This window comes from Ptychodera flava, chromosome 8, assembly GCF_041260155.1.
Source record: "Ptychodera flava strain L36383 chromosome 8, AS_Pfla_20210202, whole genome shotgun sequence".
Taxonomy (NCBI): Eukaryota; Metazoa; Hemichordata; class Enteropneusta; family Ptychoderidae; genus Ptychodera; species Ptychodera flava.
Window position 1 is genome coordinate 8,578,494 of NC_091935.1, and position 12,744 is coordinate 8,591,237.

At 36.5% G+C, this 12,744-nt stretch overlaps 2 protein-coding genes across 4 annotated transcripts in view; both read left to right on the forward strand.

Moving 5' to 3' along the window:
- The window catches only part of LOC139138391 (low-density lipoprotein receptor-related protein 12-like), a 54,034-nt gene extending 41,371 nt beyond the window's left edge, over window positions 1-12,663 (forward strand). For 2 of the 3 annotated variants that reach the window (XM_070706756.1, XM_070706755.1), the window contains exons 5-8: window positions 134-279; window positions 730-967; window positions 1,450-1,581; window positions 2,235-3,183. In XM_070706756.1, coding sequence (XP_070562857.1) covers window positions 134-279; window positions 730-967; window positions 1,450-1,581; window positions 2,235-2,392 — 674 coding nt within the window. In that variant the 3' untranslated portion in view covers window positions 2,393-3,183. Of the gene's footprint in view, window positions 1-133; window positions 280-729; window positions 968-1,449; window positions 1,582-2,234; window positions 3,184-12,256 lie in introns of those variants that run through there. The other variant, XR_011553599.1, reaches the window with a different exon arrangement.
- LOC139138392 (neuropilin and tolloid-like protein 1) lies at window positions 7,190-12,250 on the forward strand. The gene is made up of 5 exons (XM_070706757.1): window positions 7,190-7,459; window positions 9,497-9,642; window positions 10,090-10,321; window positions 10,836-10,967; window positions 11,459-12,250. The coding sequence occupies exons 1-5, from the start codon at window positions 7,354-7,356 to the stop codon at window positions 11,623-11,625; spliced, it is 783 nt and encodes a 260-aa protein (XP_070562858.1). The 5' UTR covers window positions 7,190-7,353; the 3' UTR covers window positions 11,626-12,250.
- Window positions 12,664-12,744: the final 81 nt, after the last annotated feature.

The window sequence follows — 12,744 nt, forward strand, 5'->3', positions numbered from 1 at the left end:
CCTTTTCCTTAACCGTTTAATCATTAGCATGGCTTGTACATCCCATTTGTTTAGAATGAGTGGAAATACATACACGGTAAACGTAGTTAGAAGGGTTAAGTTACAAATGATTTTGTCTTCCGTCTGCCTATAGACTATATGACTGAACTTTGCGACCAGACACTGACACCAACCCACGATGATAGAATACTCTCCCATGAAGGCGAAATGTTTAATCACTACGTGGACTGTGTGCTCGTTTTGAAAACAGAAAACAAACATCAGAGTATAGCTATTGATGTAAGCAACTACTGTTTATATAATATTATTGCAAATCATTTCAGTATTTGTGGCGAAGTTGAACCATTCTTTTCAAACCCATAGCCGCCGTTTTCCTTTATGCATTTACCGGTATACTGTAATGATCCTCAGTAACGTTTGATCGTTTCTGGTCGTTCCTGAAACACTGATGAAAGGCACTGTACAATAATCAACTAGATACTGCATTTGTTGAACCATTCTTTCTTTTAATATGAACGTCAAACGCACAGTGTAACAATTATTGTTTTCTTGTAATTTAGTGTTTCATCTACCAGGTACAATTATTGGCTGAAATAATTACCTGTGATTTCTAGCACTGACAATGCGGTCGTGATTCTCAAAATGTCTTATCAATGTAATGTAATGATCTCCACAAATAATGTTATCTAAAACAGTTATTCAAACTTGAACTTTCCATCCTTCCACCAGTATGATCGGTACGATATACGAAAAGTTGGCAAGGTCTGCTCTGATTATCTAGCGATATATGACGGCGAAAGTCCGGATCCTTCACACCTGTTGGACCGGATATGCGGATATGGATGGGACCGCAACCCAATGACACCGACCGTATATTCAACCGGAAGCACGCTGACACTAAGATTTTTTTCGACAAGCTGGATTTCTGGAAGAGAATTTTCTCTGAAAGTCTCAGCTGTAGAGTATCGTAGGTATTACACTGATGTAATTTTGTGAAAATTTGTATTCAGTCGGTTTCAATTTTGAATCCAGGAGATAATGACAAACTCATATCACCAGTTTGCTGTTTGTATTCAGGATGTTTCTTATATTGAAGGCGCTTTTCAATTTATTTATTCGTGTTCAAACGTGGAACCCCTTTTCTGATAAGCTAACTTTGTTTCAAAATAGTGTTTTGTATCAAAATATGAATATTACCGTTGGAAAGCGTGTTAAAGTAAGCCCTTACCTCAAACTGATTTTGCCTTTGTCGAATCTGACCCAGTAAACCCACGACTTCACCACAGCAAAAACATGCATCTGGCACATACGCAAAGTACTTTGAGAAATTCGTTACGTTTGATAAGTGAAACTTCATCCCGTCGTTCAGACGCTCGAATACTTAAGCTGAAGTGTTAGACTACCTTATAAATTGATTCTATTGTCGGTTTATTGTTTTTCAACATTTAGGCAAAGATTGCGGCGAAGGAATGTATCACTGTGATAACGATCGATGCATTAATGAGTCCCTGGTCTGTGATGACAGAAATAACTGTGGAGATAACTCGGATGAATCATACTGTCAAAATTCAGACAAAAGCGGTACGTACAGCATTGAAATAAAACAGACATCTACTTGTCAAAATTTTACCCACAAGTCCCTCTGACTTCAGCTAACTTTTCTATTATTAATGTTAGCATAAATTTTAAATGCAAAAGGTATAATTTCTTAAATGTCTGATAAAATTACATTTAATAACGGGAGTAAAAGAATGAAACTAGCGACTAACTGGCATCAAAATTAAACTTTGCTGGTACTACATATACGAGACCGCAACCTTATAGCGTCTATCTGCGATAGTCATTCACTGTTTAGACAGTATAGCATATACATTTTTGTCATTTGCATTTAAAAAGGGTCAGTAGTCATGTATGCTATACTAGATGTTGATGTAGTAATACTAGATGTAGTAGTTGCCCTGTTCTGGTGTGTACTAACTAGCGGTTTGAAAACGTCGCCAAATCGCTTTCTTTCTCAGCCGGGTATTATTTTTCAAATAATTCAAAATGTGAGATGACAAAGCTTGGTCTTCAAGTCCAAGACTTCCTCGACACGTTTGCAAAAGCTTTACTTTCTGCAAGAATTACTGGCATTACAAATAAGAACTGCTAGAGAGAATTGTCAAACAAATTTCGCACTGTGCGTCAACATTCTGTGTTCAAATCACCATCACCTTTACTTGTTACCTTCCCAGGAACTATCATGTTAATCATGGTTTTCACCGTTGGGGGCGTTGTCATCCTTACGGTCCTTCTTCTCCTTGTTCTCGGAGTCGTACACCTGGTTAATCGATCTCGTCGTTATGACCGCTGCTCTCCCCGGAAGAAAGTGCCTTATGTCTTGATTACGTAAGGATAACGCTGCGTTGGAGCCACGAGCGCAAAGCATTCTAACGTCACACAAAAGACTCGACCAGCATTTTGACACGTAAAACCAACTCCTAAATGCAAGCAGTTTTCCTGAATTAGAATACCGGTGTGGTAATAAATTTACAGCGATCGATTGGAAAATTTCTATTGAACACTCTCTTTCAAGTACACATTACCCTGATTAAATATATGTAAGCAGTATGAACTGAATGATCGCAGAGCAAGTGCCTATCCAACGAGGTCATGATGAGGTAAGGGTAATTTAGGGGACCTAGCAACATTTCGTCAGGGTTGGCACTGACTTAGAAAAAGTTATGGGTAAGTCTTAATCTACCCTTTACTGCACAGGCTGGTTGAAGTCACTGAGTTTCAGGCAGGTTCAAGGAGTTCTAGATACATGCACTTATGTATTACTTTATTAGTTTTTTATATTTAATAGCCATCACCATGGCTAGATGTCCGTACCAATTAGACTTTTCTTTTTTTCAATAGGGACTATGGTAGATGTGATAATTCCATTTGATGTTCACATGCAGTATTCAAAGCTTTGAACAAGACATTTTTATAATCAGCATGTTTATTAAAGGTCCATTCTCTAACCGTAGAAGATGATTGTTGAAGATTAGATATTTTATCAGGTTTACTTTTAAGTCTCCAGGTTGGTTCTCAGACAAGATATTTTACATAACTCGAGCTTGAATTCATCGTCACTTTCCGTGCAAAAGAGATGTGAAAAAGTCTTGCGTCATTTGTCGAATAAATTTTATAGCGCAAGTACGTTTTCTGTCTTTATGTAAGTGTAATTTGCAACAATTATACCAAGAAATATAGTACCGGTAACTAAAGGTAGGATGTGCCTTCGGGATAGATAAATGAATTATCAATTTTTTATTCTCTGCTGATCTACCACTTGTGGGGGGTTCATTTCCAAACTCTTGGAGTAAGAAAAAATTCACCGTCTTAGTTTTCCGAAAATCGAAATTTTATTTTTTTTCCTTTTTGAGTTAACATAGGGAGGGCGGCCATTTTGATTTCAAATATCGGTAAGTGTCAAGAAATCTGTCTCGGTCTCAAGACCAAAACTTTGCACGGTCTTGGTTTTGTAAGAGAATGGTCGAAAGTTTCATTGAATAACGTTTTAGCAAAAGTTTAAATCTTTTACTTTCGAAGCGCATACTAACTGAAATAAAGAGGACACAAATTTCAAATTGTTCGGTTTGGCATTACAGTTATGTTACCGACCAATTAACACTTCACAAAACACAGAATAAAGTGATATTAAGGTCTGTATTTTTCGCATTGTATTATCAGGTCAAAACGATTCAACTTACAACTCAGCAAACTAAAGTGATGAACGTTGCTTTCATTGAAATCAAAGAATACGACTTTTGCATAACAATTTCCGTTGTACACCATCACCAGACCAGCCACGCTTCAGAAATAATTGCCCTCGTGTCATTACATAGTATCTTAAAATTAGTTTTGAAGTGGCTCAGCATTGTTTTCCGACCAAGCCCATGACAAACATGAAAAATACAAGCGAGACAACCATACACAAATCATGGTACGTTGGTTAAAGGTAAAAACTTGCAATATCTTTAGGAGACACGAGAATAGTGGAGAGTCCTGGTCTGAGATAGGAAACCAGTTCAAACCAGTTCAGATCGGTTTGAATACCTATCTATGTTGAAGGAGCACCATTGGTTATATATTCAAGAAGAAGTTTCCGTGAAAAAATAGTGCGTAAACATCCATACAGTGTTTTTTTTTATAAAGAGGTTATTTTCCACATTTTAGCAACAACTGGTGATATCTAGGGCTAACAAGGCTAAATCACTGGGAAATTGCAAAAGTGTTGTGATATGTGTGCTGGGACCACAAGATTTGAAAGAAGTGTGTTTTGATGACACGTGGGCTTGCTTCAAAGGTGACATAAACTATTGTTGCTGAGATGATGAGTGCGTGTCGTCAGGCAGTACATCTTGCAGATGTACTTTATTTCAGCTAATTACATATTTGTATACTTAATGACCCTTTCGAATTAATCTGTGGTGAATATTGGTCATGATGTTGATTATAACACTTTCAATGAAGTTGCAAACATATGGCAGAAAGTTTATATTCACAGGCAACTGCAATATATAATGAAAAACGAGAGCATTTTCAGGTCATATCTTGTCAGCTCACGTGTTCGCACATGTCAGCTTATGTCGCAACAATGTCTGTCTGTCCGTGTGCCTGTCTGTGTGTCTGTGTGTATGTCTGTGTGTCTGTCTGTCTGTCTGTCTGTGGGCCCGATATCTCAAAAACGGCTTATTAAATCAGAAGGAAATCTGGTAGACACATTTTGTTTGAGGATGGCAAGAACTGATAAGTTTTTTTTTGTGTGTGGCTTGCATGTTTCATGCTCATTTGCATAATTAATGATTTTAGAAAAAACAGACATAGAATGGATTTGATGACATTTGCTACAAATGTCGAGATCACAGAAGCATTTATCCACTTTGAAAGATATAAAGGTGTGACATGAAAGTTAATTGCCAATTTGCATATTTGATGAACTTTCGTAATTAGGGGGATATATCTGAATTGACTCAATCGAAATTGACGAAACTTGGTTTGTATATTGAAGATACTATGATTCAACATTACTGAAAGTCATTTAGCATTTTTACGTTAGCCAATTCTTAATTTGCATATTAATGAATTTTCCTGATTAGGGTTATATATCTGGATTGACTTTACCAAAGTTGATGAAACTTGCTATGTACATTGAAGATACCATGATACAGCATTATTGAAAGTTATTTAGCATTTTTAGTTTTTACATTTTTTTTCACATTGAAGATTGTTACGTGAAAGAAAACGAACAAAACGGTGACCTCATCAGTTTCCTTTGAAACGAAATTTATTACAAAAAAATAAAACTAATTGCTAAGTCAAGGGACAGAGTACAAACTGTAAAAGTTGACAGGCTACTTATCTCAGCTTGGACGGCACTAAGGCTCCAGTCAGACAGTGATACAGACCGATGCAGTCCTTGGCTTGCAGGCTTGAGGTTGTACAAAGTCAACAGAATAAATCTAGCGTTGCTGTGAATGTCTTGAAAATCTTGAAATTAATACTGCTGGAGTTTCCAAAGTCTTATAGTAGCATGTCAGAGACACGATCCGAAATGTCTAACAGAAAATCATGCCGCCCCAATATTTATACTTAAATTTAAGGTCATGTTAGAGAATAGAAGAAGAATCTAGAACTTCTATTGATATGCTGATTACTGCTCTAAAATATCTCCACTTACACGACTAATTGAATTTTTAGAAGGTTCGAAACCAATTGAATTAAAGGTCGTGTGGGGGAAAATGACCTACATAACAAGATACTACCTCAAAACGATATTGAGTGCCATTTAGCATTTTTACTTCAGCCAATCCCTAATTTGAATGTTTCATGAACTTTCCTAATTAGGGCAATATATCTTGATTGACGACCAAAGTTGATGAAACTTGCTATGTACATGGAAGATAGTATGATTCAACATCATTGAAAACATTAAGTCATTAAGCATTTTTACTTCAGCTGATCACTTATTTGCTTATTGAACGAACTTTCAAAACTAAGAATATCTATCTGGATTGGCATGATCAAAGTTGACGAAACTCACTATGCATATTTGACATACACTGATACACAGGATTGTGACTGATATAACAATCATGAAAGTTGTTTTAGCAGTTTTAGATAAACTTGTTACTAATTTGCATATTTAACGAACTTTCCTAATTTTAGGGATATATCTGGATTGACATGCAATTTGCATATTTAACTAAGTTTTCATATTAAAGATATAATACCATAAGGACCCTAAAAAGTTTATGAAACTTGCTATGTATATTGATGAGATTATTCTGTTGTATAAATAAAAGATATTTTGCATTTTCATGTCAGCTAATTTATAAATTGTATATCTAATGACCTTTCATAGTTTGGCATATATAGCTTGAAGGACATGACCAAAGGCAAGTACACTTGCTATATAAAGTTGTAATACAATGACAGCAGTCAAAGATATTTAGTATTAAGTATTTCAGCTAATTACATACTTATAGACTTAGTGACCTTGGAATTAATCTGTGGAGAATATTTTTCATGATGTTGATCATAACACTAGCAATGAAGTTGCTAACATGTGGCAAACGTTTAAATTGCAGACAACTGCAATTTATACTAAAACACGTGAACATTTTCAGTTCATATCTGGTTTCTTATTTTGTTTGTTTTTTTGTCTATTCCGATCATGTTTTAGTTCAATTTGATTTTGACCAATGCATCATAAGGATTGTTGTTACTACTACATGCTATCGTTAGCTGTTTGTCGAAACTGGCTGGAGAGAACTATGCTACGTTCGATAAGATCCCAGTGTAATGTCTTTCTCAAAGTCTGTCGTGCTTATAGACGGGTTGCATCGGACTGTAAATGATTTTGCTTTGTTTTTCTTTGACACTGTTGTTTTGTTCGGAATATGTTTTTTTGTTCGGCATGTTTAACTTCTCTAACGAGTCATGTGATTTCTGATTTTCTTATCCTTAATCTTGTAGCTTTTGTTGTGAAATCCTGACCTACGATATATTAGGCAAAATTATTGTAAGTATTTTACGGATCACCTGCTGATTAGTATTCGTATTCAAAGTATCATGTTTCAACAGTTTGGTAGGTCACGTGTCTCGGATTGACACATATACCGTGACATGATGACCTCAATAAACTCCTTAGTTTTCCATGTATAAATCATCTGTCAAAACCGCATTCTGGTTGACAAGCCTCTGCTTGGTTGTCCTGCTGCTTGACAAGTAACAGAAACCTGGCTGAAATCGGATTAGAACTGTTATTTCTTGGGAACGCGGTTCCTGTTTTAGAGTGATTCAAACTTGACCGTGGTTGCCATGGTTATCGTTACTTCTTGTCCAAACCAGTGGGTGTCTACTGCGTTCACGTTACTCACCCTGTTGTTGCTGTTCTTATCCACCGTCGAATCCGATGATTCCATTTGTAAGTACAAAATGTTTAACCCAACCATGTTACAATGTTGTGCCCTTGTGTACACAGTGCTCCTTTCCTAAGATCACTTCAAGATTATACAATTGATTTGGTGTCTTACTGTATTTCCTATTTGACCTGTCTGACCCCGACTCAAACGCTTAATGGCCCTCGGTAGGACTTTACCCCTAATATTGAAACATTACAATTTACAAATTAAGATTATCAACGACAAGTGAAACAGGGCGAAGTAAGATGGATCTAAGGGGTATAAAATCATCGATGTGCTGTCTGCAGGGACAAAAATCGCCATATTTTGAAAAATCTTAACTAGTTCTGCTCTATATGAAAAGGGGTTTATTTGTGTTCGTCCACGTTTTTTGTAAAATCCAAAATTCGCGACGGTCGCCATATTTATTTACACGATATGACGTGATGACGTAGGCGAGCTCACAGTAAGTAAGGCTGGATTCACAAAGTCCTCTGGAGGGGGATTTCAGACGGGGGCTTAAACAATTGAGGGTATATGGGGCATGAAATTAATGTGGTACTAAAACGAAGGGGCTTGAAAACTGTCGCTTATTCGAACTATCATAATGAACCAATGTCGAACAAAAGTCACGTACAAGTTAAGGATTAACAAAAAAGGTTGCAGTTGTCCTTTGAAAACTGTTTACTCACACCCGTAAAAGTTGCTGTTATTTGTACAAAGAGAACGTTGGTTTTTAAAAGGGAGCGCGAACATAGTGATCTAGGGTACCGTACAGAATGTTCAGAATATTTTGAAAATTGTTGCTTATCATCTGCACTCAGTAATTCGCAGAGTTCTCTCTTTGCACAGTTGCGAGACTGATCAGTAAGTTTTAGTTATAGTAGCCCATTGATGTTAGACTCTAAGAATTATTATTGCCAGATAACAAATTTTTAGAGAAACCTGGACAAGGTATTTAGCCTACATGCGTTTAACATGTTAAGTCCTATTTTCAGTAGGTGACGGGATGTCTGTGAGTTTCAATTTTTCTTAATGATTAGTTTGCTTTTGGGTGACATTCTTCCCAGTGGAAACGCTGAAGATCAAAATTTTTATGAGTTGGAAGCTAGGGATAGGGGTACTTGGAATGTTTTTGACGTTGTTATAATGGTACTTGTACAAAACAGAAAATATATCTCTATTCTCCCGTCCCTTGCTGAGGTATTTGTAAACGCAACCTAAATAAAACAATCGCTTGACGTCACGAATTTATTTGTAATGTTGACGACGTCATCGCTATTTTCAGCGTTTACTCTAACTTTGGCAGCACGGTTCAACTTATGATATATCGAAAAAACTTTCTCTAGTAGTAGCCGACAACTCACAGTAATGGAAGTAACTAAAACTACACTGATTTTAAACAAATTTTACAGAGTACATCATCAGATCAAGATACGACGACAAACGAGCAATCTTTTGATGTGTCACTCAGATATACTTTGCGCTAACAATGAGTTATACATTGCCAAAACAAATAAACTAACTCCTAAATTTATTTTTCGAATGATAAATGAAGAGTGGCGGTTAGCGTTCAGTTGACGTCATCCATATCGGAATGTCTATTTTCGTCTGTGTGCTTGCACAAATGGAATGTTTGCGTGTACTTTGGTATACAATTCGTCGACTCTTAGTTCTGTAAAAAACAGGTGTAAAGCTCTTTTTTGAATATGGCGAAAAGAGCCCGAAATGTCAGGCATAGAGATCGGCAAGAAAGGCTCAGAGAGAGAGAGAGAGAGAGAGAGAGAGAGAGAGAGAGAGAGGAGAGAGAGAGAGAGAGAGAGAGAGAGAGAGAGAGAGAATGTCATAGAGACCATAATATAAAAAACACACTTCCTCCACATAATTGTGTAAAAACATAAATCGTCCTACAGTGCAGCCGCCTTTTCCTTAACCGTTTAATCACTAGCAGGGCTTGTACATCCCATTGGTTTACAACGTAATGAGTGAAAATACATACACAGTAAACATAGTTTGAAGGGTTAAGTTACAAATGATTTTTGTAATCCGTCTGCCTGTAGACTATATGACTGAACTTTGCGACCAGACACTGACACCAACTCATGGTGATAGAATACTCTCCCATGAAGGCGAAATGTATAAACGCCTCGTGGACTGTGTGCTCGTTTTGAAAACGGAAAACAAAAATCAGAGTATAGCTATTGATGTGAGTAACTACTGTTTTATATAATATTATTGCAAACCTATTTCAATGTTTGTGGCGAAGTTGAACCATTACTTTATAAAGCCATAGCCACCGTTTTCCTGTGTGCATATTGGAATGGTTCTCGGTAATTTTTGTTCGTTTCTGGTCGTTTCTGAAACACTGATGAAAGGCACTGTAAATAATCAACTAGATACTGCATTTTTGAACCACTCTGTCTTCAAATATGGGCGTCAAACACACAGTGTAATAATTATGTTTTCTTGTAATTTAATGTTTCATCTACCAGACACAATTATTAGCTGAAATAATTACCCATGATTTCTACCAATGACAATGCAGTTTCTTCGTGATCATGATTCGCAAAATGTCATTACAGCTAAATGATCTGCGCAAATAACGTTATCTAAAACAGTTATTCAAACTTGAACTTCTCATCCTTCTCCTCAGTATGATTGGTACGATATGAAAAAAGTTGACAAGGTCTGCACTGATTATCTAGCGATATATGACGGCGACAGTTTGGAACCTGCAGACCTGTTGGACTGGATATGTGGATGGGACGACAACCCAATGACACCGACCGTATTTTCAACCGGAAGCACACTGACACTAAGATTTTTTTCGATAAGCTGGGTTTCTGGAAAAGAATTTTCTCTAAAAGTCTCAGTTGTAGAGTATAGTAGGTATTACATTGGTGTAATTTGGTGAAAATTTGTATTCAGTCGGTTTCAATTTTGAAGCTGAGAGATAATGACAAAATAATGTCACCAGTATGCTGTTTATACTCAGGATGTTTCTCATACTGAAGGTGCTTTTCAATTTGTTTATCCGGGTTCAAATGTGAAACCCTTCTCTGATAAGCTAACTTTGTTTTCAATATAGCGTTTTGTATCAAAATATAAATATTATCGTTTGAAAGCGTGTTAAATTGAGCCCTTACCTCAAATTGGTTTTGAGCCGTTTTTGTCGATTCCGACCCTGGGAAGTTACTCACATCGTTCATCTGTGTAGAGTACTTTGAGAAAATCGTCATGTTCGACATATAAAATTTCATACTGTCGTTAAGACAGGGGTAGTCACTGCAGTGCTCAAGGTACTAGGCTTTCTGATGAACTTATACTATTGACGGTTAATCGTTTATTGCTTTGTCTTGTTTTGTTTTGTTTTTTGTTGTTGTTTTTTTTTACATTTAGACAAAGATTGCGGCGAAGGAATGTATCACTGTAATAACCATAGATGCATTGACCAGTCCTTGGTCTGTGATGACAGAAACAACTGTGGAGATAACTCGGATGAATCATACTGTCAAAAATCAGACAAAAGCGGTATGTACAGCAATGAAATAAAACAGACATCTACTTGTCAAAATTTTACCCACAAGTCCCTCGCTCTGACTTCAGCTAACGTTTCTTTATTATGCTAGAATAAAGTTTAAACGCAAAAAGTATAACTTCTTAATGTCTGATAAAATTACATTTAATAATAGGAGTAAAAGTGGGAAACTAACGACTAACTGGCATCAAAATTACATGTAAACTTTGCTGGTACTACATATACGGGACAGCAACCTTTAGGCGGAGATTAAGTCTATCTGCGATAGTCATTCTGTGTTAATTCAAAATGTGAGATGACAAAGCGTAGTCTTCAAGTCTGAGACTTCCTCGACACGTTTGCAAAAGCTTTACTTTCTGCAAGAATTACTGGCATTACAAATAAGAACTGCGAGAGAGAATTATCAAACAAATTTAGCATTGTGCGTTAACATTCTGTGTCTAAATCACCATCACTTTTACTTGTTTGCTTGTTACCTTCCCAGGAACTATCATGTTAATCATGGTTTTCACCGTTGGGGGCGTTGTCATCCTTACGGTCCTTCTCCTCGGAGTCGTACATCTGGTTAATCGAGCTCGTCGCTATGACCGCTGCTCTCCGGGAAGAAAATACCTTATGTCTCGATTACGTAAGGATAACGCTGCGTTTTAGCCATGAGCGCAAAGTACTGTAACGTCACAAAAGATTCGATCAGTATTATGATACGTAAAACCAACTCCTAAATGCAAGAAGTTTTACTGAATGAGAATAAAAGGTGTGGTAAGCGATCGATTGCAAAATTTCTATTAAACACTCACTTTCAAGTGCACAGTACCCTGATTAAATATATGAAAGCAGTAATTAACTGAATGATAGCAGAGCAAGTGTCTATCCAACGTATCCTTTGTATTCCTCTTTTGAATGTTTGCCTTCAGGAAGGAGATTTCGCTGCTTGAAGTGTTACAAATTAAGGTACAGCAAGATCTTTGTTCCAATAGCCATCAAGAGACTCAATCTCTGAAGTGTTATTTTTGTGTGTTTGCTGACATAGTCTGTGTTTTTATGTCTGTCTGTTTGTTATTTCTATCCTCTGAGCTGTAAGGTGATTATCCTTTTTAGGACAATAAAGTATAATAATAATAATAATGATAATAGGTCACGATGAGATAAGGGTACAACAGGATCCCTAGCAACATTTCGCCAAGGTTGGCACTGACTTCGAAAAAGTTATGGGTAAATCTTAATCTATTCTTTACTGCACAAGCTGCTATAAGTCAATGACTTTAGGTACTAGGTTCAAGAGGCTCTAGATACATGCATTTATGTATTACTTAAGTTTTTTATATTTAATAGCCATCAGGATGGCTAGATGTCCATACCAATTTTCCAGTACACTTCTCTTTTTTTTCAATAGTGACTGTGGTAGACTATAGCAATTTCAATTGATGTTCACATGCAGTATTCAAAACTTTGCACAAGATGTTTTATAATCACCATGTTTATGAAAGACTTTGATTGTAGAATTCCGGGCCATCCAGGTCCATTATCTCACGTAGAAGATGATTGTTAAAGATTAGACATTTTACTCAGGTTTAGTTTTTAAGTCGTTATTTTGGTTCTGACATCAGACAAGATATTTTACATTACTCGAGCTTTTACGTGCAAAAGTGATGTGAAAACATTTTGGGTCATTTGTCGAATAAATTTTATAGCGCAAGTAAGTTTTCTGTCTTTATTTAAGTGTAATTTGCAACAAACATACCAACTTGAAGAAAAATAGTACCGTTAACT

Excerpts from the sequence above, each read along its gene's own strand:
- LOC139138392 (XM_070706757.1), top strand. The coding sequence starts at position 7,354 with ATGGTTATCGTTACTTCTTGTCCAAACCAGTGGGTGTCTACTGCGTTC. Across the intron at positions 10,322-10,835 it reads AGTCTCAGTTGTAGAGTATA|ACAAAGATTGCGGCGAAGGA; the intron begins GTAGGTATTACA and ends TTTTACATTTAG. Across the intron at positions 10,968-11,458 it reads TCAAAAATCAGACAAAAGCG|GAACTATCATGTTAATCATG; the intron begins GTATGTACAGCA and ends TTACCTTCCCAG.